The following is a 24270-nucleotide window of genomic DNA, read 5'->3' on the forward strand; positions in this document are numbered from 1 at the left end:
ACATGTCGCCACGCAGGACGTGGGCTGACACCGGGTTTACGCGAAGGTTGTTAACCCTTGCGAAGGTGTTTGGGCATAGCCCAACCCGCAGCTCTACAGATGTCTGCTAGAGAGGCGCTTCTGCCAGTGTCCAGGAGGTGGCTAAACTCCGTGTGGAGTGAGCCCTCACTGCCAATGGGCATGGGAGATTCTGAGATCGGAATGCCGTCGTAACGGCGTCCACGACCCAGTGCGCCAGCCTCTGTTTGGAGACAGCCTTCCCCTTCTGCTGTCCTCCAACAGACACGGAGCTGGTCAGAGCTTCAGAGCTCTGCGTGCGGTCCAGTACGTACTGGACACAACACTAATCGGGTTGGGTCTTCCTCCCCTATGGGGAGCGCCTGCAAGTTCACCACTTGGCCCCGGAGGGAGTAGTGGGAACTTCTTGGGCACGCATCCGGGCCTGGGTCTCAAGATAACGTGAGAGTTTCCAGGGCCGAGTTTAAGGCAATCCAGGGACACGGAGGATGCTCGGTGGTCCCCTACCCTCTTGAAGGAAGTGAGCGCCGTCAGGAGGGCCGTCTTACTCTATGAGGAAGATCGGAACCTCCGAGGGGCTCTTTGGGGGGCCCTGAGGCTCCCCAGGACCACTTAGGGTCCTAAGAGGGTATGGAGCGAAGATGAGGCGGATTCCGCCCTCTCGCTGCTTAGGAACCTGGTGACCAGGTCGTGTTGCCCTAGAAACTTTCCACCGACTGAGTCGTGATGAGTGGCAATAGCGACTACATACACTTTCAGTGTGGAAGGGAGATGTTAGTCTCCAGTCTCGTGAGGAGGGGAACACAATCCTGATCAAGCACCTCAGTGGGTCTTTCTCGTTGAGAAAGACACCAGGACGAGAAGAGGCACCGTCTAGAGGCGTGTAACCGCCTAGTAGATGGGGCCCTAGCCTGGGTGATGGTCTCAGCCGTATAGGGGGAGTAGCCATCTTAGGATCTTCTCGTCCCGTCTAGAGACCAGACATGGGTGTTCCAGAGGTCTGATCTGGGATGCCAGAACGTGTCCTTCCCCTGAGAGAGCAGGTCCTCTGTCAGGGGAATGGTTCAGGGGGAGTCGCTGTCCAGAGCATCGGCTCTGAGGCCAAGTGCGGTTAGACCGGTGTGGTGTAACCAATAACACTTGGTGCTCCTGCTCCCTGACCTTGCACAGAGTCTGTACAAGAAGGCTCCTGGGGGGGGAAGGTGTGCTTCCGCCCATCCCGCGGCCAGCTGTGCGCAAGGATATCCGTGCCGAGGGCAGGGACTATCAAGCGGGCAAATGGTGGTGTTACGGGAGGTGAACAGGTTTTACCTGGGCCTACCCGAACAGCCTCCAAATGAGCTGGACTGCACGGGGGTGGAGTCGCCACTCTCCACGAGGCATAAACTGGCGAGAAAGCACGTCGGCTGTCTAGTTCAGTTTGCCCGGGGTGTGTGGCCTGCAGGGAACGAGTCACCTGTTGACTCCACCGGAGGAGGCGTCGAGCAAGTTGTGTTTAGCTGCTGTGTGCGAACGCCACCCTGACGATCTGTATTCGCTACAGCTATAGTGCTGTCCTCGGAACAGCACGTGCATGTCTCGCACGAGAGGCCGTAGCCTGCTCAGTGCAAGTAGCATAGCCCACAACTCTTGGCAATTGATATGCCAGCGCAGGCGGGGGTTCGTCCAACACCCCACCTGCGTGCTCGTTGCACACTACACCGCACCCCTGCAGGGAGACTTCAGTCGTCACCACGACCTGCCTCATAACCTGCTCAAAGGGACCTGAGTCCGTCGAAAAAGTCATAAAGACTAGGGGTTATGGTGCGTCGGCAGCAGGGCGGCATCACCATGCGCCTGCTGCCGGTGTGCCACGCTCTCCTCGGAACTCGACTCTGAAACCAGTGTTGGAGCGGTGTCATGTGCATCAACTCGAGGGGTATTAACCCGCGAGGACGCCATGTGTCCCAGGAGCCTCTGAATTGTTTCAGGGGGACCGCTGTCTGCCTAAAATGTTCATTTCAGACAGTTCAACACTGGTTGGGCACAACTGCGGACAGGTGTGCCGACATGGTGACAGAGCTGAGTTCCATACCGAGAAAGAGGATGCTCTGCACTGGGGAGAGCTTGCCCCTCTCTTGGTTGACCTGGAGTCCCAATCGACCAAGGTGCCGGAGCACCAGGTCCCTTTGTGTACATAACAGATCTCGCGAGTGTGCTAAGATAGGCCAGTCGCTGAGATAGTTTAGTACCCGCTCGCCTTCCTCCTCTCAGGGAGAAAGGGCGGTCAGGGACAGACCGAAAGGGAGGACTCTGTACTGATATGCCCGCCTCTCGCACGCGAACCGTGGGAACGGCCGGTGTCGAGGAGGATCGAGACATGAAAGTAAGCGTCCTTCAGGTCGATTGCCACGAACCAATCCTGACACCTCATAGATGTCAGGACGCGCCTCTGTGTGAGCACCCTGAATGGCAGCTTGTGAAGGTGCTCTGTTCAGGGTACACAGCCTTTGGGGGCAACCCGCCGTCTTTCTTGGGAACGATGAAGTGTGGGTGGTGACCCACTGAACATCTTGGTTTTGAGGGACGAACTCGATGCCTGTTTTGCCAGAAGGGTGGTGACCTCTACCCGAAGTACGGAGGCGTCCCTGCCTCTGACAGAGGGAGAGATGATGCCCCGAAACTTGGGTGAGTCTCTGGCGAACTGGATCGAGTAACCAAGACGGACCGCCCTCATTAGCCAGCGAGACAGTGTGGGCAGCTCTCGAGCTCCCAGGGACTGTGACAGGGTGACCAAGGGGACGGTCTGCTTCATCATTCCCACGGGGGGTGGTTCGTCGGCTGGCGGAGCTAACCATGTCGCGGGGAGTCCCCGGAGGGAAGGTTTTTGCTCCGCCTGCTTACCTGCCTGGCGGGACAACGGCACGCACTGTCGGTTTGAGAGTGGTGACGGCTGTCGTATGTGTACGACCTCACGCCTCGCCAGGGTGTGAGGTCGGTTCGCCGAGCACAGTCCAGTGGAGTGTGCGATCGGCTGCAAGTAAACCCGGGGAGAACAGAAAACTCACTGAGTAAGTGGGCGCCAAGCCCTAACAAGGGCCCGGCTTTGGTGACGAGGCAGGAGTCGTCCCGTACCGACCGATCAGAGCCGTGGCTGTGAAGGTTCGGGCCCGATGTTGTTCTCCCTGGGGTCTTCCCGTCAGTGTCCCTTCTCGCGAGGAGGTTGCTGACGGGGTGGAGGTTTCCCCCTCGACCTCTGCTTCCGGGGTGCCGCCTGTGGGGGCACAGGAACCGGAGCCGATGTCGAAAGGGTCCTGGGTTGCAGGGAAGCAGACGTCACGTGAGATCTCGGAGGCCTGTAGGCGGCCGAGTCGCGGCGTGAAAAAAATGTGGTTAATTGCCACTGTCTGCTTCGCCGTCAAAAAACTGCTGAGCGCAGTCCTCGACGGTGTTACCAACAACCCACCCTGCGAGATGAGTGCATCAAGAAAGCGGACTTCCTTGCTGTCACTCTTCTGCACAAGGTATAGCCGGGGGTGTCTCTCCTGGACCACTACCGTGGACATCGTCCGACCCAGGGCCCGTGCCGCCGCCTTAGTCGCCCGTAGAGCGCTGTCAGCGGTGGCACGGAGATCCTGCATTATACCCGGGTCGGCCTTACCCTCGTGGAGCCCTCTCAACGCCCTGGCCTGGCGGACCTGCAGGATGGCCAAGGCATAGAGAGAGGAGGCAGCCTGGCCCGCAACATCGCAAGCTTTCGACACCAGTGATGCCGAAGTCTTACGTGCTTTGGACGGTAGGAGTGGTCGATCCCCCCCCAGGTGGTAGCCGTCCGCGGCACAGGTGCACCGCAGGCGGACGTTCCACCCGGGGGATCTCGACGCAGTCCTTGGCTGCCTCACCATCGAGGGAAGTAAGGGAGCCGGAGCTGGTTTCACTGGAACGGTCCGTGAGTGGAGCGTTCCAAGTTTTACACAGCTCCTCATGCACCTCCGGGAAAAACATGGCACCCGGGGTGGGCGCGGTTTTCACCGCGCACCGACCTCGGGAACCACGCATCCCCGGGTTAGCACGGATGACATCACTTCTGCTTCCTCCTGAACTCGACCGCTGGGGGTGGAGTTTGGATTCGGCAGAGTCGGATGCCAGTCTCCCTCCGATGCTGCGAGCGACATCTCATCTACGTCACACATCGTTTCCGAGTGTGTGCGTGAGGATCCGGACGGTATGCCACCGCCGGTTGGGGAACGTTCAGAAGAGCGAATCGGGGTGCGATCGGCCCGTGAGCACTTGGCTGGCGGGTTTACGTTCGCAGAGTTCCCCGTATCACTAACGCTGCTAACGTGGGTGGTCATCGGGGCCGTAGCCACAGATGTCACAGCCCGGGTAGCAGACGAAATGGTGGCTGGTTCCCGTAGGAAGACAGCCACCCGTGACCGCAACTTCTGAATGACAATCTGCCCGCAGTGCAGGCAGATGTGTCAACGAACGCTGCTTCAGTGTGCTGGACGCCCAGACACCTAATGCAGCGATCGTGTCCATCCCCCTCCTCGATGAGGGTGCCGCACCCAAGAGAACAGCGGGACATGCCGCGCTGGAGAATGCTCAGTCAGTCCTGAAAAGGACTTTTAGAAAAAATCTCTAACACCTCCGGAACCGCCGAGACGCCCAGGGGAAGGTCGCTGCAGGAAGGGACGATCCGCTGTAACACGTCGTAGCACCAGCGTGTAGTTGTAGAGGATTGAATCCTGAGTTGTACTCATGAGCGATGGCTCTGAAGAACAAAAGGTAAGTGAATGCTGCACGCCGGCCTCCTTTTATACCGGATTTCCGGGGGCGGAGCCCGGCATGCAAATTGCATTCGCCAAATTTCATTGGCCTTTTTCTATAGTAGTCAGAGTTGATTGGTTCTCAAGGGCGAACCCCATCTGTCGTTCTCGACACAACGTCGAGAGACCGACAGAAAGGGAAAGCAAAGTATTTCTTTGAATATCATTTTTCATTACAGTTTATTCATTAATTTAAATAACCTTTGGCTTTGGCCATTTTTTGGTTAATGCCTATTTGAAAGTGAAAACTTGCAGGTAAAAGCTGTGCTATACGGTCACCATCACTATTAACTGTGTTTCTGAATAATTTATATTTGAATAATTTGACTTACCGATTCTGAGTTGGAAGTTGTTAAAAGAATGTTTGTTGATCTCCTGAATGCTCTCATTCAGAGCGAGGGCGAAATCTGCCAGCGCACACAGATGCCCCCATTTGTCCTCGCATTGCTATGGGAACACACACATATAGAAAAATTTGTAAACACTGCAACCTGTTTTTACATATTTCGCACTAAACACATTCTTAATAAAAAGGACAGCATCAAGCAAGCCATTATAATACATGCATTTGATTTCATACTTGTTTTTCTGGAGACAATCCTGACACGGCCATGTATGTGCTACCGATGGTCTTTATCTTCTCTATGTCTTGAAATCTCTCCTCCCCGAGCAGCTGTAAAAGAAGAGAGAGAATCTTTAAATAAGCTACATATGTAACATTACAATTGAATAAGCAGCCTACAAGACACCTTGACAAGGTTCCTGTGAGATGAATGCGTGTGGGTCATCATATTGACTATATGTTTGTGTCTGTGCGTGTTAAAGCATTCAGACCTCATCAAAATCAGCGATGATCTCGTTCAGCAGCCGCAAACACTCCACGCCCTGATTATTCATCTCCGTCTGTGAGTAAAAATCAGCAAAGCCCGGGATGGAGGCGAACATCACTCCAACAGTGTCATACGACTGAGAGTACAGCTCCTATGGACAGAGATCACACATTAGAAACTTCTTTGAACTCTTTGAAGTCACTTCAGTCTCTTCAAACTTTATATCTTAAATCAACAGTTCTTGAGTTTAACACATTTCTGTTCAACAAGTCTGGGCTGTTAGTGCTTTACAAGTGTTGACTTTTCTGAACTCGTCACTAGAGGGCAGTATTGCTTCATATCTAAAATACTGGAGTTGATTCAAAAAGAGAAGGCTGATACGTCTGGTATAGTTGATGTCTGTATTTCACACTATTTCCGAACCAGCTTATCCAACGTACTTGAGGGTGATGGGTACGTGGAATTTGATTTTGCTTTGTTATATGAACATACAGTACATTTCGGCCTAAAAACAGCAATTTTAAAAAGACCACTGTATATATTATTTGCCACTTGAGGTCACTCAGCGCAGATTCTAACAATGGCAATGGTGTAGCTCAGGGGTTTGCAACGTTTTTCAGAGTAAGGACCCCTTTGATGAGAGATGCATGGAGCAGGGACCCCCTTATCCTAAATGTATAATTTAGAGATAATTTAAATAGAAACAACCCTTATTGTCAATGCAATATTATGTTAAGACATTACATTAGCACTATGATGCATGTTATTGTTGCACATACATACTTCTCTGTGTATTATTTTTATTGTTAATATAGATTGTTTAAATATTTTTAGGGATTTGCAGCATCATACATTTTCATTTAATATGAAATGGACAGTTAAACATATACTTGTCATGAACCTTAGTTTTTATTAAGGCTTCGATGAGATGACTCACCCTGGTGAATGGCATAAAGTGCACCATCAGTACACTGTGCGCGTTTCACTGAATTTTAAACACGTACGATAGTTTTGTCAGAGTTTATAATGCAGAAGCTGTGTGGTACTATTTGCCTGCCAAATAAGCGCTTTAACAAATTTGAACAGAAGCCCGAAATATATGAGAACGCACTGTATTTGCACGCAACTTCTTTTATGTGTAGGCCTACTCTGAATTTATCGGAAGGGAGACGTACATAGAATGCACTGATTCTAAACCCCGGTTGAAGACCCATGGTGTAGCTTGAATGAAGGAAACTGAAGATGACGCAATTTGGAGGGATGTTATTCTGAATAAAATTACAATTTTGTCTGGATTTAAACATTATTGGAAACATTCGGGACAATGAACGTACACAAATGAACTTAATATATAACACTATAGTGTGTGTTTTTTGTTGATACTTTAATATAAAAATCTTAGATAACAAGAGGGGGGTTCTCAACCTTTTTGACTGCAAGACCCTTCGCTGTATTCAACAAAATTCAAAGGACCCCTTCCCGCTCACAAAAACTCAAAATGCTTACCCCAATTAAATATTTGAGAGCTTGATATTAACTGAAAAAGTGTTTATTCAATATAAAAATGGACAAATAATAAGAAATGACTTTTTAGCTTAAGTTTCTAGCTGTTTTAAAACGTATTTCAATGCTCATTTTTGTCTCATTTTAAATTATTATTCATCCTGAGGCCCCCTTGGAGGTCAGCTGTGGCCCCCTTTTGGGCCACAGCCCCCCTGTTTTAAGAACCACTACTTTAGAGAATCTTAAGCTTCATATGTATAGCATTAAAATTTCATTGCACTTTATCTTAATGTAAATGTCTTAACATGACGCTTCGTGTGTTAACATGACTTTTCAACTTTCTGATGAAAGTCCCATATTGTACGAGCTAAAAGGAACACATTTCAGATTTGGTTTGTGTGATACATATCAACGGCTGATGCAACACGAATAGATCTAAATGGGTGTTGCAAAAAGTGTGGTCACCTTTCACAATTTATCGTAATCTCAATTATTTATCTGACTAATAGTGAAATTCTGGTGAGTAGATGGTTTAAAGACTTTAACAAGGATTTAAAGGATTTTAAACAAAAACCGATACCAAACTGATACGCCTCTCCGATGCATGATGTCATCACTGTGTGCCAATACTTTAGAATGACTGTACATGTCACACGTCAATGTACACAACAGGTATCATTACGCTAAGTAAGTGTTAGTCACTGAAGGAAACTACTGCAGTGCCCTTTAGAAGTGGCAGGTTAATGTGAGCAAGAAAGCGTGTGTGTGTGTGTGTGTGTGTGTGTGCATGTATAAGAGAGATAGAGGGATCATTTTCTCATCATCATAACAGCAGAGTGACGTCAATTACAGCTTCGCACACTCCAGAACAGACACACAGAAATGTTGTGTCACCAGTTAAGTCATACCTCAATACTCCATCTGATAATAAATGAATGAGATAATTAAAGCAACTTTATACACACACAGACATACAAAGGCTTAATGGATGCTTTCTTTATCCGTGAGTTATTCAGCTCTATTATTGAGCCTCCCTATTGTCTGAATGAGTGACAGCGGAACATTCCAGAAATAAACAACTCACGTAAGGAAAAGAGAGAGCAAGCGCACACCCGCGCACACAAACACACACAGTGCCCTTAATTACAAAATAAGGGGAATAAAAGAAAGAAAAAGATAAAAGGAAAGAATAAATTAAAGGAAGAACCTGACACCTGTAGGCACACAAAAACACGATCACAAGATACAACTTAAAGACGACAGCATTCAATCAGCATTCAAACATAAAATTGTCGATAAATGGTCATTTTTAATGTCATCGGTATCCGTCGATAATAAAATATAGGCTGATATATATTCTTCTGGTTAAACTTCTTCAGCTGCATGCTGCTCACAGTTAAAGTACTGTACTATCTCTCTGTCGTGATCATTCACTTACTGCTATCAGCAAACATTGTTGATGTAGATTCAGGTTGAATGTGTAAATTATAAGAACAAAAGCATATTATTTGAATCAGACTGCTGACTGAATGCTTTCTGTCTTGAGACCTCTTAGACATGTGGCTATCAAGGACATTTTTCTGGGCTGCTCTGTAAAAACATCTACACTTTGTTTATTCAATAAAAATTATACGACAAAAGTTTGAAGGTTAAAGAATCATTAACTAGTGTAAAGTAGGCTTGGTACATTATTTTCAGGGGAAAAAAGAGAACTGATGGTTACATTGTGTTCTGCAGTGAATGTTTTCAAATAAAAGCAGTTGTCCACTTTTTGCCTTTTCTTGCAGTCTTAGGGAATTCTATATTAATATTTAGATGCTGCATATTGGCCAATATAACGAATATAGGTTTCCAATGTTAAAAGATTAGCATTATCGCCCAAAATGTACATATCGGTGCATCCCTACTTGAGTGCATCTTTAACCCACAAAATCCTGAAGAGAAGCTACTTTGTCTATCAGTGCATAAAGTCACCATGTTTGGGTAACCTTAACGTCTCTAACTTTTACATGCTTATTTTTTTCTTAAACGTGTATAAAGTGCCTACACAACACATATAGACTAGACAATGAGTGTTATCTACTTTATTTCTAAAAATGCTACACTTCCAATTAAACAATGTTCAGCATTCAAACTGGTGATGTAACTGAGGATGTCCTTTCGGTATTGGCATTCTAAATTGAGACTGGTGTCGTTTTAAACATCTTGCATGCTGAATTGTGATTACTCCCACCATCATTGCATATACTGAACCAGCTTCAGCTGCCAAGGACTATTTAGACGCACTGGTCCTTCCTTCATGGAATGCAAATCCAGTTCTTATTTGATCATTTTTTTGTATGTATTTATGTAACGTCTATTTATGTTGCACATCATCTGCAGCCAAGCTCTAACTGCTTCAAAGACTTAACAAAGAGAACATTTTTTAAAGAGTAATGATTAATTTATTCTCTCATATGCTCTTTCTGTCGTGCCATGTCAGACTGAAGTGGAGAGACACCCAGATCCATTCTTTTTTACCTCATTGTCTCTGTCTTTCTCCAGGAAGTGGCGGGCGACATGGCTGGGGAGAATGTTCCGGAGCATGTTCTCGTTGTGTTCACGCAGCTCTTGCATCTCATTTATCTCTTCCTTCGCCTGAACGCGCCACAGGAAGTCAAGACGAGCGGTATACTCAAGCTGGGAGCGACAGAGAGAGAAAGAATAGCACTAGTCAGAAAAAGATTAAAAGCAGCACAAAACCAATAAAAAAAAAGTATCACAAAAAAAGTATCTGATCAAATTCATTAATACTAGGCAGATAAATACCAACCACACACTTAGCAAACATAATCCAGTCACTGGAAAAGGAAGGCAAACAAACACCCTGGCAACCAGATGAGGAAAGCATCTATAGTTAATCAACCAGGTGCACTTTCTTCTTACAGGTGAAGTGTCCATTCCATGGTAAAATTCCACTTCTGAGGCAAAAGAGGTTATCCGGAGGATGATTTCTATTATTAAAACATTGTTCTGTTAGTTGGATTGATAGCGAGGCTTAAACTGGGCCATTAAAGGTTATTTACCTTTCCTGTTCAGTATTTGTTTGGCTTTGAGAGCCACTAAAAGCATCATAGACCCTTTTCACATGACGTCACGTGCCGTGCCGCAAAGCAGTGTAGTGTTACTTCCACTAGTGCCTCAGATTATCGCTTACGACAAGATCAAAGCTAGACAAAGGATACATATGCTTCGTTGAACAGTACCAGTTTGATTATAAAGGTTAGTGTTTTGTTTTCTTTTTATGTCGAAGGTGCTACGATAAGTTCTTGAACACGTGTTCTGTCGTTCAGAAGTTCTTCTTCTTCTCCTTCTCTGTTGGAAGACGGATGTTATGATACACTACTTTGCGAAAAGGAGGAAGTTAAGTTACGTCATTGTGAAAAGGGCGTATTGCAAGACTTCATAGAATTTTGCATCATCCATTTGTTCATGTATAAAGCTAAAGCACAGACCATAAAAACATGACACAGCAACTGTACAAATGAATGAGATTGGAATATAAAGGGAATCTGGTATTTGATCAGGTTCATGGCTTTTTTGTGGCTTTTACTGCTTGTTTGCACACAGTTTTGTGGTACAGTCTTTGATAGGCAGTGTCTGTTTTTATCACAGCTATCCTTCAGTTTCATAACATGAATAATTATCTCTAGAGATTACATTAAAATAATGAAGTTTCTATTATAAAAATGTGACGTTTTCAGTCTATTTTTATGTGCTTCTCAAAAATATATTTAAAATGACACTCGGTGTTCTACACTTGTACTTCTTTGTTCACAGTGAGAATATAAAAATGTATACAAAAATCACTTTCAAGAACACTAACAGTATAAAAAACTAGTCAACTAGCATTTTTGTTATACTTCATAGCGTACTATCGTAAACTAAAATGTGATACAAGAGTTGAACTAAACAAAAAGTAAACCTCTAAAATTAGCATATTTGCGAACAAAAAACAATGTTGTAAACCAGTTATTAACTCAAAGTTTCCTTTTATTGTTATACAGAGCCACGGTTACAAAGACAAGGTTTAAGATGAGACCCAGACGAAAATGAGTTTTGAGCCGTCTTATAACTTGCCTGACATATGCCCATCTTAAAATATTTCAGTGCCATTTTTCGTGTCAAGATGCACATCACTAATGTTTTTTTTTCTACGGCATATTAATGAAAGTGACTTAAATTGCCTAAATTAACTTAGTGCTGGCTTAGCCTAAACCTTGTCTATGAAACTGGGCCTTAAAGTATGCTTAAAAGTATGAACTGAAGTAACTAAAAAGTAGACAAATGCAGTCCCAAGTAATATTAAAATCATAAGCTCATACACAAATATACTACTTGCATTGATGTTAGTACACTTACTTCATAAAAGCTCCAAAATGAACTTGAACTGTAAGTACATTTAATAACATTTGTATACATTTTATGAAAAAAATTGCAAAGGACAACATGCTCGACAGCCACTTGTCCCTATTTACTTTACTTGTTGTGAGCAGAACCATATTCATTTTCTGCTAAACATGACGAGTAGACGCTGACATAATTGTCATAACTATTTATAGATTTTTTTTCATATTCTGCTCAGTAAGCATTTTGATTCTTGTGTCTTGAACCTTCTCAGTAATTCTTGACACTAACAGCAAGTAAATGAGCATTGTTAGGCCCTGTGTCTGATGTCTCAGTTAAGAAGGCTCGTCTACATCAGCTCTCTTCCAGCCCAACGGCTCAAACAAGATCTCCCCTAATAAAGCAGTAACACACGCTCATCTGCATACATTAATATCCAGACTTAATTGCAACTCTTTGACAAAGGCGTCCAGATTGAAAATTTAATTTACTAACAGCCAGGGCATGATGTAAGTGTTTGTGGATGTGTGTGTGTAGAAGAGTGAAAATATATATGTGTGTGTGTGAGCGTATGAATATGGAGTGAAAGATGATTTTATGAGTAGCAATTATGCAAGTGGCATGGACGGGGGTACGATTGTCCGACTGATTATTAAAAACACATCAACTAGACTAACCTCCATTAACCTTCACACACACAGACAAAGACACACACATGGACACACACACGGACAAACACACAGAGACACAGACACTGACACACACACACTCACACAAACAGACAGACACACAGACACACACACTTAAACAGTAGACAATCAAAGCAATGCACATCAATCAAATAACTTTTGACAAAGTAATACTAATATGTTTTATAAGAATGAGGCATCATTGAAAGTTTGTTTTAAAATGTCTGCTTCTGGATTTCAGAATTGACAGAACGGTTGTTCACTCATACACACACAGCAACAGACACACACTCATGCTCACCAAGATGAACATAAATAAGAAATGATCAAATTACTGTCCCACACACAGCAAACCACAAACTATAGGCCAAGCAAAGCCATTGGCACCATCCGCCCAAATGACACACTGTTTCCATGGTTACCGGAGAGGTTGGGGTGCTCCGAGTTTATTGCTGCAAACTGATTCAATAGACATACAACACATGGCACAAAGTGAAAAGCAAAGCAAAGCCTCGAGCCTTTATCAGAGCTGTGTCAACGCCGACACAAACCTCTCACTCGTTGGAAGCGGCCCTCTCCCTGATCTAAGGCATCAAAGGCAACAATCAGAAGAGTGAACTTAAAAAGCTCGGTGCACATGCAGTGCGTCAGAGAGCAGTGCTTTTATACTGACGGCGAGACCCTTATGAAACGGCCAATACCTTGCCTCGGTTTCTTAGAAACGTGACATTATAAAAGAGTAACCGAGCGGCCCTTGAACCCCTGTAAGGTTTGTGTGTGTGTGTTCGTGTTTGTGTGTTACCTGTTGGCCATGGTAGAAGACGGCTAAAAGGAACATTGCCATGAGAAGCAGAGATGTTTCCTTGGTTCCCAGGAAGCTTTTGCTGTAACCGGGGTAACGAGAAAGAAAGGCTCATGAGGCTTGTGACACATTCAGAGAGTTTAGAAGGCAGACAAATATGCGCCAAACGTGTGTCATAACCCTGATTCTATAATTGCTGTGGTTTTTAAACACTTCAGAGGTCTAATATGAAAACAGTTCTGTTTATAAGACGGTAACTCACTAGGATTAAGGGTTGGTTATGAATTAGGGTTTCAGGTTTAGTTCTTGTTATTCGTTTATGGGCGGTTTTCAGACAAGGATTAGAGGACTAGGTTTTGGTAAAAACATAAAAAAAACTTGCTTTTTGTAAAAACATGTAAAAACATAACTTGTGTGCATATTAAGACAGTGATAAACAGCTGCAGAAAAAAATCTAACCACTCCAACATTTTTGTCAATATCTGAATCACATACATAATCCAAAAAAACCTAAATTTTCTTTCATTCTGTGAAATAGAGACATTTCTCCATAATTAAAAATGAATACTGGTCAAAAAACCCAAGAAAGATGCAGATTTTGAACATTGGAAATAAAAAGGTTCACAAATTTTTACATCTAGATCAGTTCAAAATGAATATATGATGGAACAAGTATGATTTTTGTTTACTTTCAAGCGTCTTTGCATTCTCTCAGTCTTTCACATTGCTGTTGGGTGATTTGTCATTCTTGAGGTTTGTTACAAAAAAAATTTTTTAGTCTGGTCCTAGGTTTACAATAATCCCTGTCCAAAAAAACGCTGTTTTAGTCTGGTTTAGGACTATTGTATTTGGCTGAAGGTGAGAGTGTGGATGTACCTCTGATTGAGCGTGAGCGTGTCATAGCGGATGAATAACGGTGTGTAGAACGCCTCAGTCAGCACTGCGTAGATGGCGATCATGATCAAAAGAATGGCCAGTTTCAGAACTGAGTTTAGTCTCAGGAACACTGCGCAGGTCACCATCGCCAACACTCCGGTAAACACGAAATACTGTAAAAAAACAACAAACAACCATAAACAGTCATCACTCAAACAACAGTAAAAGAACTTCTATAAATAAAAAATAGATTATACTGAATATAATACTGCATTAATATTGTAAAAATGAAAACCTACAGTGCCCTCGACTTTTATTGGCAACCTTGGTAAATATGAGCACAGAAGGATGTAAAAAAAATCTGCACTGTTTCTCGTTTTGATCTTTTATTTTTTTAAATCTACAAAGTTCCAACATTTCATTGAAGGAATATAATTTGAAGTAGGGGGAATATCAAATGTTTTTCTTCCATACATGTTGGCCACAATTATTGGCACCCTTGTATTCAATACACCCCACGATCTCATTTTATAAGAAAAACAGCTTTGAGTGTTTTCTATTCAGTCTGATGAGGTTTGAGAATACATTGAGAGTCATCCGAGTCCATTCCTCCATATAGAATTTCTCCAGATACTTCAAATGTTGGTGCTCCCTCTTCTTCAGTTCATCCCACTTGTTTTCTATGGTTCAGGTCAGGAAACTGAGATGGCTATGGCAGGACCTTGATTTTGTTTTTTTAGTGATCCATTTTTTGTTGATTTGGATGTTTGTTTTGAACCAATGTGCTGATGGAAGATCTAACCACGACCCCTTATAATATTTCTATAAGAGCAAATCAGGTTTTGATTTTTATATCTGCTGGTATTTGATATAATACATGATGCCATGTATCTGATCAAGATGTCCAGAACCCCTGATATTAAAGTAGGTCCACATTAAATGAAGATCTGGTGGTATATTTAACTGTGGACATGGGGTACTTTTTTATCCCTGTGTTCACCAAACCTATCATATTGTGTTATTGCTGCCCCCCAAAAAATCTTTTTTCGTTTCACATGGCCATAGTCCTCAGTCCTGTGTGATGTTCCAGTATGGCAGATTAATATAGTTTATTTTTGCATGAGAGCAGAAGATTTGTTTCTTGTTTTCTTTGAAAAGTCTTTGGCCACTCAAAATACTATCTTTGCTGTGCATTAAAGGTGGGATGGTTGATTTGCAAAGGTGCTATTTTAAGCCTTCTAGCACTGAAATTATCATCCCACCCTCTATGTGATTCGCCGTCCAAAGCCACGCCTCCTCCAAACACATGAATGTTTTTCCTAAATCCACGTAGTGAATGACAAAATAAATTTAAGTTAAATTTTTCTCGAAGCATGTACATAACTGTCCGAAAAAAAGAGAGTGACCATGGTATCGTCTTTCAGGCCCCCTTGCCTGCCGGAGCTGTTTCCATCATGTAAAATCTGAACCAATGTTAATTCGAGTTTTTATCTTTCATGATCCAGACGATTTTTTTATCAGCTTTTTCAAAAAACAACTTTCGTTTTGTATTAACTTACTGTCGGTTCGGCAGGAATTTTTTATTGCTGTTCATTGTCCGCCATTCCATTTACATTGACCCAGCGGATGTGAGCGCGCTGCAGCGCTGATGACTTTTGATGTCTGCATGAACAGGGTGCGGAGTGGTATGCAAAATATGTTGGCTGAAAATGTACACATGACCAGTCACAGTGTTCTACCAGAACGTTTTGATTGGGCGAATGTTTTTTGGTCCTACGCCTTTCACAGATGATATACAATTATACAAATATAATTTGACCACTATACTGTACTTCTTGATTGCTATCAGGATGTAAAGAGATTTCCAACCAACATGGCAAAAATGTTTCTGTACAGGTTGACCCACCCTGCCTTTAAGACAATATAGAGTATAAACACATCCTCTATTAGGAAGATTTGCAACATCTCCAGTACATTAGAACTTATTGCCCTGATGAAATTTTATTGTTTCAATCATCTCCTTTTAAACCCACCTTCTTTTTTTGTGTAGCTCATAAATCTTTTGCTGCACATCAGAACTATATTTTTTGGTTTTACCCATTGTGATGAATGATTTAGGGGGTTTGGGCTTTGTGTAACTTAAAATTTGGGAATATACTTGGGAGATACTTTCCTCATAAGACTTCTAGGGGTGCCGATAATTGTGGCCAGGATGTATTAGAGAAAAACATTGTTTTTCAAATGTAATATTCCTCCACATCAAAGTGTTTTACTTGAATGAAATGTTGGGATTTTGCAGATTTAATAGAAAAGGATGAAAACAAGAAACAATGCAGATTTATTTTTACAGCCCTCTTTGCTCATATTTACCAAGGGTGCAAATAATAGTGAAGGGCACTGAGTATACAGTAAATGTGTTCGTTTTGTGCCCAGGAACAGAATGTCCCTTAAGCCTTGTATGTTGTTTATGTATTTTGTTATCCAGCCAATGTTTGCAGGTCAAATTGACCCTCAATAATGTAAATAGGCATACAAATTTTGTAAAAAAAATGATGATATTCACTTTATCCCTGTAACAATCATGAGAGACCATGTATATTACGCAAATGATTTTTTATGATAATTTTTTAGTAAAAATGCACTAAAATCTATGACTTGCCTGAAAAAAGTTAACCTAATAAGGTTAAAAACAATATTTATTTTATTTTACTGTCCACTGAAACAGGTCACACAGACCCAAACACCCCACAAGGGTTAATCAACTTCTGTGAACAACAAAATGTGCTCAAACAGTGTAAAAAAATTAAAAATAAACAAAACAATGTAAAGGCATCCTCCCAGTCCACAAACGTTTCATTAACAGCTTAAGTTTTTTGTGATAATATGGCAGATGTCAACAACGGTTAAGATTGGTCAGTTATCTTTTCAGGGCAATGTGAAGGGTCTATTAATCTTTTTGACAGGCTGACACTGGCAAAAAGACATAAATATGTTTGTGTGGGTGGAAGGGAATGAAAGTACCTCCGGGTAGAAGCAGATATCCGGGATTGAAGCTGACGCATTAAACGTCTGGTTCCTGAATGAGTAAGATTTATCAAAATCACACCAAAGCTACAATAAGAGAGAAAGAGAGGGCAGATGTTAGACAGTAGATTTCACTTGAGAATTCAGCTTTATGTAGGACAGTAAAACTTTTCAAGAACTTTCAACATGTAGGTTGGTACAAGTCTTGGATTCGTGCTTGTATTTATTATTTTAATATAACGTATAATATCTTGCTTACTATATTGATCATGGCTGCCAGGAAGTTGATGAGGATGGAGAGGAAGATGACGACGTTTCGTGCCGTGTATGTTTCGTTCACCCAGCAACACGCTTTTCGCAAAACCAATGGCAAACACTTATAGTCTTCTGCCGTCGTCACGACAACGAGACAACAGTGCAGCAAGATGAGGACAGAGAACTGTATCACCATCGTGACCATCCTACAAACAATAAAGATCATATACGAAAATGCTTGAATAAAGGGAATCAAGTTATGTGGGCATATGCTGTATGGTACCCTTGGTAATACGAATAAAAGTTTGTTGTATTCCATGCCAAAAAAAACAGCGCACATTGCCGACTTTTTCCATAAATGGATCCCCGATAATAAATTCTTAAAATAAACCAATTCTGACTGTTGAATGTGTTTATCTGAATGTGAATGGTGTACCTTGCAGAGGGCAGTAAGCTTTGTATTCCGGTGATGAAGAAGAGAACGATAAAGGCACACACTAGATTAGACTTAAACACCTCGTCTCTCATCTGGGAATACTGAAAACGAAATACAAAGAGAAAAGTCAGACAGAGCAGGTGGCATACATCTGTTTCAGACTAATCTTATAAGATAGACGTCTACTCTAAGCATCTAAAAAGTCAGTTGCATAAAGATTTGAAGATTATACATTGTAATTTTGTCTGTGTTTCTGAAGACAGCTTGTTAACCGCGGCCGGCTTCCTCCGACATTTTAGTCAGACTAATTGTTAGACACAGTCTTGAATTAATTGCTATGTTTATGCAACTGGCCTCAGATATTCCTCATCACATGCCAATCACACTATTGAAGCAATATTGTATAAGAGAGACAGACAAACTTCTAAGTTCTCTAACTGTGAGGGTTAGTCAGAAGGTGTGTGATGTCAGGGCAGGCAATAAACTCGAGCACAAAGCCAAGCAGGGGTCAACGGTCAACTCACGAGCACGAATGAGGTGAGAGGGAGTGAAATAAAATAGCATTTGTATGTTAACAGAAATGGTAACATGCACGAAAGTTGAACATGAGTAATCTGAAGGTCTTTTAAAGGTCAACCCGTTTCCGCATGTTCGTACCGTCAGCTAATCCAGAGCTCATATGGGATGGCTATTAAAACCAATTCATTTAGAGATCAATCCAATCAGGTGTGAATTCACTCATTCACATTTGAGTCATTATGCTAAGTGTTGAATTGAAATCTTAATTGAATTGCCGACCGGATTAAAGCCAGAGACGGAGAGAATCCATTTTGTCTGAGGAGTATTGAAAATAAATTCAGCTGAAGCTTATTGGTTTCTGGATAGTCCAAGCTGGTTTAGATGATCGATCAAGAGGAAAACATCTGGTAGGTGAAGCTTATGACCATCTTGGACCAGCAACCCAAAAACCAAGCCGGCACGCCCTGTTTTGCTTTTCCACCAATATTTATCGAACCACTGTATGCTTCGTCCGTCTGTGTTCCAGGAAGTATCGAACGCTATTGCCGGCACATGATGCCCTTTAGTTTACTCATGACAACAACACTCTCTCCCCGGTTCTCCTGCACCTCCAAAACAAAAGAAGAACTCATATGTGCAAGCGACACAGCAGAGAAGAGAGAGGCGGGACACAGGGTGGCTTGAAGATGGGAGCAGGCTACCTTGTGCTCCAGCAGTGCTTCTCTAAAGGTGAGAGAGAAGGGGGAGATATGTTCTTGGCGGAGCTTGTCCCCGCTGCGCAGGGCGATGGTGCTCTGCATGCGAGCGTTAATTTCCTGCGAGCCGGCGCGCACATGCAGGGCTTGAGCCAGGTGGTTGGGGAGCAGGTTAATAGAGTGACGTGTGAGCGCAGCCAGAGTCTACAGAGGAAAGCACATGCAGCGCACATGAGTCCGAGAGCGAGACTGTGCGTTTGTGCGTGTGTGCATCTGTTCATCCAAACGACATGAGCGAACATGAATAGAAGAAAGTACAGAAAATGGATTGCGCGCACACACAAACAAACACAAATGCATGTTTACTGTAAATGTAAAATATACAGTGAGGGGGTTGTCCTCAGTTTGGTTTATGAACACTTTCAATACAGATTCTATATGGATATCAAAACATGCATTATATTATGATTTATTAACGCTACAGTTCAACGAAAAAATAAAAATTCTGTCATCATTTACTCACTTTCTTTCTATTGAGGAACACAAAATAAGAGAGTTTGAAGAACACTGCATGGTAACCAAACAACATTAGAGCCCATTGACTTACACTGTATGGCCACCAACCACTGTGACATCTCTCTTCTGTTCCACAGAAGAAATAAAGCCATACAGGTTTTGAACAACATGATGAATGCTGACAGATTTTCATTTTTGGGTGAACTGTGCATTTAACACAGCCATAAACACATAATGTGATACAAGTATCGAAAAAAATGACTTATTTGCATTATGCTGAGCACTTCGATGCTCTCACCGCTTGCTCCACTCTGCTGTCAATCCCACAATAATAAATGTGTCCCCAAACAAAACTAAATAAAACCCACCCACACCCCCACGAGCACATTACATGATTATGTTCTGCGCTGCACATGCTCTGGACTGTAAATAACAGGCTTTTCTTGCAGCCTATAAAGCTCAGGCCATTTTTTGGATTGGATGTTAAAATCAGCACACCCATTAAAAAGTCAAACATTTCTGTCGCCTTAAACCCGGAAAGCTTTTCGTATCAGCTTTTTTAACTATCATAAGTATGAGGCTAAGCTCTCCCTGCTGGAAAATCCAGCCAAAACTAGTCGCTCCTGGAGTTGTGGGTTGTGTTGTATTCATATTTAACTGTAAAAATGTCAAGGGGAGAGGTGAACACTATTCTCATGAAAGGGTGACTACAACAAAGTATCACATAAACAGGATCTGACACACATATTTGACTTTGTTTTGACTGTTGAGTTTGTCTTTAAAAGCGTAATATCACAAAGCTCATTTAAGCCGTGAGCTTGATTCCCGTGGACGCTGTGAATGGTGACTCATTCTTAAAGTCTGGAGGAACACGACCTCTCATGTAAAAACATGATACAAATCCAAATATTTTTATATACTAATCCAAATATACTTGGACACTTAGGGCACACATAAATGATGGATACTGCATTAGATAATAAAATATCAATCCAAATGGACTTTATTTGAAATATCAAAAAAGCAAAAAATATATATTTATCATAATAAGGAAAAGAAGTATTTGGACATTGGGTGTCAAGCTTGTGGTACATGTCCATAGAAAAGTGACTTTTAAAGGGATAGTTCACCATCATCATTTACTCACCCTCTTGTCAATTCAAAACTCAAAGTTTTTCCGTCTTCCGCAAATACACAAGAAGATATTCTGAAGAACATTGATAACCAAACAACTTCGGCCCCCTTTGACTTCAATTGTATGAACACAAAACCTCCGGGACATTTCTCACAAGATCTTTGTGTCCCACTGAAGAGAGTTTTGAACGACATGAGCGTGAAATAAATGATGACATTGTTCGAACATGTATCAGTCATTTTAGACGTATATTCCTCTTCACTGCATTGCGCGTGCATCTATGTATTTGGTAAGAAGGTATGACACTGCACTGAATGCTTGGTTAAGAAAAATGCGTCCTGTATTTTGTCATATGGGTGGAGTTTAAGTCGTTTACTTCTGTTGTTGACCCTGAAGTCTGATGGAGTGATGTCACAGGTCAAGGATACTGTGATGAAAGAGGAGAGATTGGTGTCTTTACTGCCATGAGTAGTTCTGCTTTATCGTTGTGGGACTTATGCCATGAGCTGCTTGTGATAATATACTGTTTGTAGCTCCATGTGTGTGTGTTGTCCTAAAATGGACCTTTAGTGAAATTTACATCATGAAAACACTACCATAATTTAGAAGAAAATAAAAATATTTTCTGATATCTATTCCTTTTCTCTCGTATTATTCATGGTCTGCTTTCCTGTAGCCCAGTGGTTGGAGCATGGCGCTTACAACGCCAAGGTCATGGGTTCGATCCCAGGGATTGCACATACATGTGTAGTATAATGCAATGTAAGTCGCTTTGGATAAAAGCGTCTGCCAAATGCATAAATGTAAATGTTTGTTTGTTTGTTATGACATTAAAGACCTATTTTGGCTGATCATTACTAACTGCTCCCTTGAATAAAAATTGAAGAGACAAGGTCTCTATTTAAGGATATGCTCTCTGTTTGATCGACCATGAAGTTTGGATCGAACATAAAAACACAACGACACTCATCCAAGACACTCAAAACACTTCAACCATTAACAAGAAGCACACTTTAGCAGAACACACACACAAACAACACCCAGACGCATTCACTTAATCTCATTAAAAATATTGTGAGTTATTGTGTGTTACGGTGTTTTTAGTGTGAGTGTAAGAATGTAAGGAGGTTTAAGTCTTTCCTGTAGCTCAGTGGTAAGAGCATTGCGTTAACAACGCAAGGTTGTGGGTTCGATCCCAGGGGATTGCAAATACCTATGTAAAATGTATAGGATAAAGCAATGTAAGTCGCTTTGGATAAATGTAGTCACACACTTACTAGAAATACTTTTTGCACTTAATATAAAGATTAACACACTCACTAACTAAAACTACAAAATACTTTAACAGTATTCACATAATCACTAAAACACACACGCACACACACCCACGCTCGCTCACTTTCTCTCTCTCTCTGTCTTACACACACTCACTCATTCACTATAACACACATTCATTAAACACACACATTGACTAACTCGCACTCATTAAAACACTTATACACAATGGAAACACTCACCAACACACAGTCAATGAAACACACATTCGCTCACACACACAGGCTGCAATGCGTCACTGAGGACAAAAGCGGGGAGACAGAGAAGAGATGGAGAGGATGTGAGATGAAGGAGAATAAAAGAACAGGAGAAAAGAGGAAAGAGAGAGAGGAGGCATAAACGGAGCGTGAAGGAGAAAATCCGGTTGCTGCCTTCCAGACATTCCTGTTGTCATGGAGACCGCCTCTATAATCTTACATACACACATCGTTATGTCAGCATACTTGTGTTTGAACACATCTAGAATACCTCAGATACACACTCAGACACACACTCAGACACACACATGCGTCTGGTAAAGCTGAAAGTTTGTGCTCTCAGCTGATGTGTAATTGGCTGGTCGCTGTGCCAGTCATAGAGTGAGAGCTCTTTGATGTGTTAAGATGACTGCATGACAAAAGCGCTGCATTAATGAAAGACAACATTCCCTTATGTTAACCACGTCACCATAGCAACAGCCTGGAAACTCGGCCCACACCAAGAGAGAGAGCATCATAATAAGCAGCCCATGCCACAAAAACATACAGAACACTGTGCCTTTCAACCCTTCGAACCCTTCAGAGCGCCGTCCCTACGCTACAGCTTTTAGAACCCTCTAGAACTATGTCCCTGCCCTGTTTCCTTAGTAACAGTCTAGAACATTGTCCCATAAAGCCAGTGTTAACACTCAAGAACGGGGATTAAACCGAAAAAAAAAAACATTTTGAAGTCTATTTCTAATTGTTTATCTGTTTTGCTACATGCATTGTTTCCTCTTCTGGGTTATACATTAGTGTAGCCAGCAATATGTTATCTTCATATCAAATTTACTATTCCTCAAACAAAGTGTAAATGCTTTTTTATAAATACATTTATACATGTACTGTATGTACATCCGCGGAAAAAAATAGGGGACCATTCCAAATTTTCAGATCCGTATTTCTAGATGTATTGTGGCCATTTAAGTTGACTAAAATAAAAACGTTGAAAACGTTCCTTTTCATTGAAATAAAATATTGACCTAAAAATTATTGGAAAAACTTAACTCAAGGAAAAATTTAAATGTTACCTCAAACAATTTTAAAGTAGTAAAATTATAATAATAAAAAAAACTAAAATAAAAATGTATTAATCTTATAAAGCAACATTAAAAATAAACCAATAAATAATCAAATGACAAAGCATATAGCAAAATTGCTAAAACTTTAACTAAAATTAAAATCTTAAAGTAAAAGCTAATTTAAAATGTAAATAAAACGAAAATCAAAACTATACAATGCATGCACAAATATTACTATAGTATTGCTTAAAAGTGAATATGATTTTTGCTTCTTTGCTTTGTATTTGATGTCTGAAAAAATAAAGAGCACATTTTCTGTTATTTTGACATGTTTGTCCAGTTTTCATTTTTGCAAATAAATGCAAATAGAAACAATATTTTAATTTGAAATTTGTAAGAAATATTGTAAGTAGTTCACAGATTGAAATCTAAATCTAACACACACCCTATAAATAGTACATTCAGAAAAATTGTCTCTTTATTTTCATCATATTCGGTGGGTCCTTGGCATCATAAAGTTTGAAAACCCCTGGTCTAGAATATTTTAGATTTAATTTAATTAAAACACCTGATTAAACTCATCAAGGAAACATCTAAAATGTTCTGGGTTATTCGTTTCTAGAACACCATTGATTTTTTAGATGCCCAACAATGTCCAACGGCTCTGTAGACCCTCGGGCACACTGTCATGTCTTACAGCGTTTCACAACACTGTTGAATAGCCCCGAGCACCCTGAAGAACACTATCCAAATCCCACAGAGGCCTGAATAATCTCTAATGTTTTGGACACTTTATTATACTTGTCACATGGGGTTGGAAAAGCTCTTGAACACTACTCATAGCCTTTGAAACGGATCCTTTAAAGCACTGAGAACCTTTTAGATCGCTACTTTTTCACTGTTTATGACAAGTGGTGTGTTGATTTTTATTTGAATTACACGCAGGGGCTTTTATACCTAAACGCTGAGTTATTATTATTCTCCAGGCGGTAGCGTAGAAACAGTGCTAGTTTTAAAGCACAGTAGCACATTTCAGTCCTCCACAGTTCGCTCCACAAACTTTACACATTTCGCATGGCTCATGTTGGGTTTAATGATATATGACCGCAACTGTCAACATTTGAGACGCGTGATTCTGAACTGAACTGGATCGCGGTCTCAAATGTTACAAGAGTTTCCATGATA

General features: G+C 41.9%; 1 protein-coding gene across 3 annotated transcripts in view; it reads right to left on the reverse strand.

Moving 5' to 3' along the window:
• The window catches only part of adcy8 (adenylate cyclase 8 (brain)), a 44821-nt gene that overhangs the window by 2307 nt on the left and 18244 nt on the right, over positions 1–24270 (reverse strand). For 2 of the 3 annotated variants that reach the window (XM_056743075.1, XM_056743074.1), the window contains 10 exons: positions 18848–19045; positions 17628–17728; positions 17196–17397; positions 16934–17023; positions 13913–14085; positions 13037–13118; positions 9680–9838; positions 5661–5807; positions 5407–5499; positions 5159–5273 (listed from right to left, as the gene is read on the reverse strand). In XM_056743075.1, coding sequence (XP_056599053.1) covers positions 5159–5273; positions 5407–5499; positions 5661–5807; positions 9680–9838; positions 13037–13118; positions 13913–14085; positions 16934–17023; positions 17196–17397; positions 17628–17728; positions 18848–19045 — 1360 coding nt within the window. The remainder of the gene's footprint in view (positions 1–5158; positions 5274–5406; positions 5500–5660; positions 5808–9679; positions 9839–13036; positions 13119–13912; positions 14086–16933; positions 17024–17195; positions 17398–17627; positions 17729–18847; positions 19046–24270) is intronic. The other variant, XM_056743076.1, reaches the window with a different exon arrangement.

Source organism: Triplophysa dalaica, chromosome 3 (genome assembly GCF_015846415.1).
Source record: "Triplophysa dalaica isolate WHDGS20190420 chromosome 3, ASM1584641v1, whole genome shotgun sequence".
NCBI classification, from domain to species: Eukaryota; Metazoa; Chordata; class Actinopteri; order Cypriniformes; family Nemacheilidae; genus Triplophysa; species Triplophysa dalaica.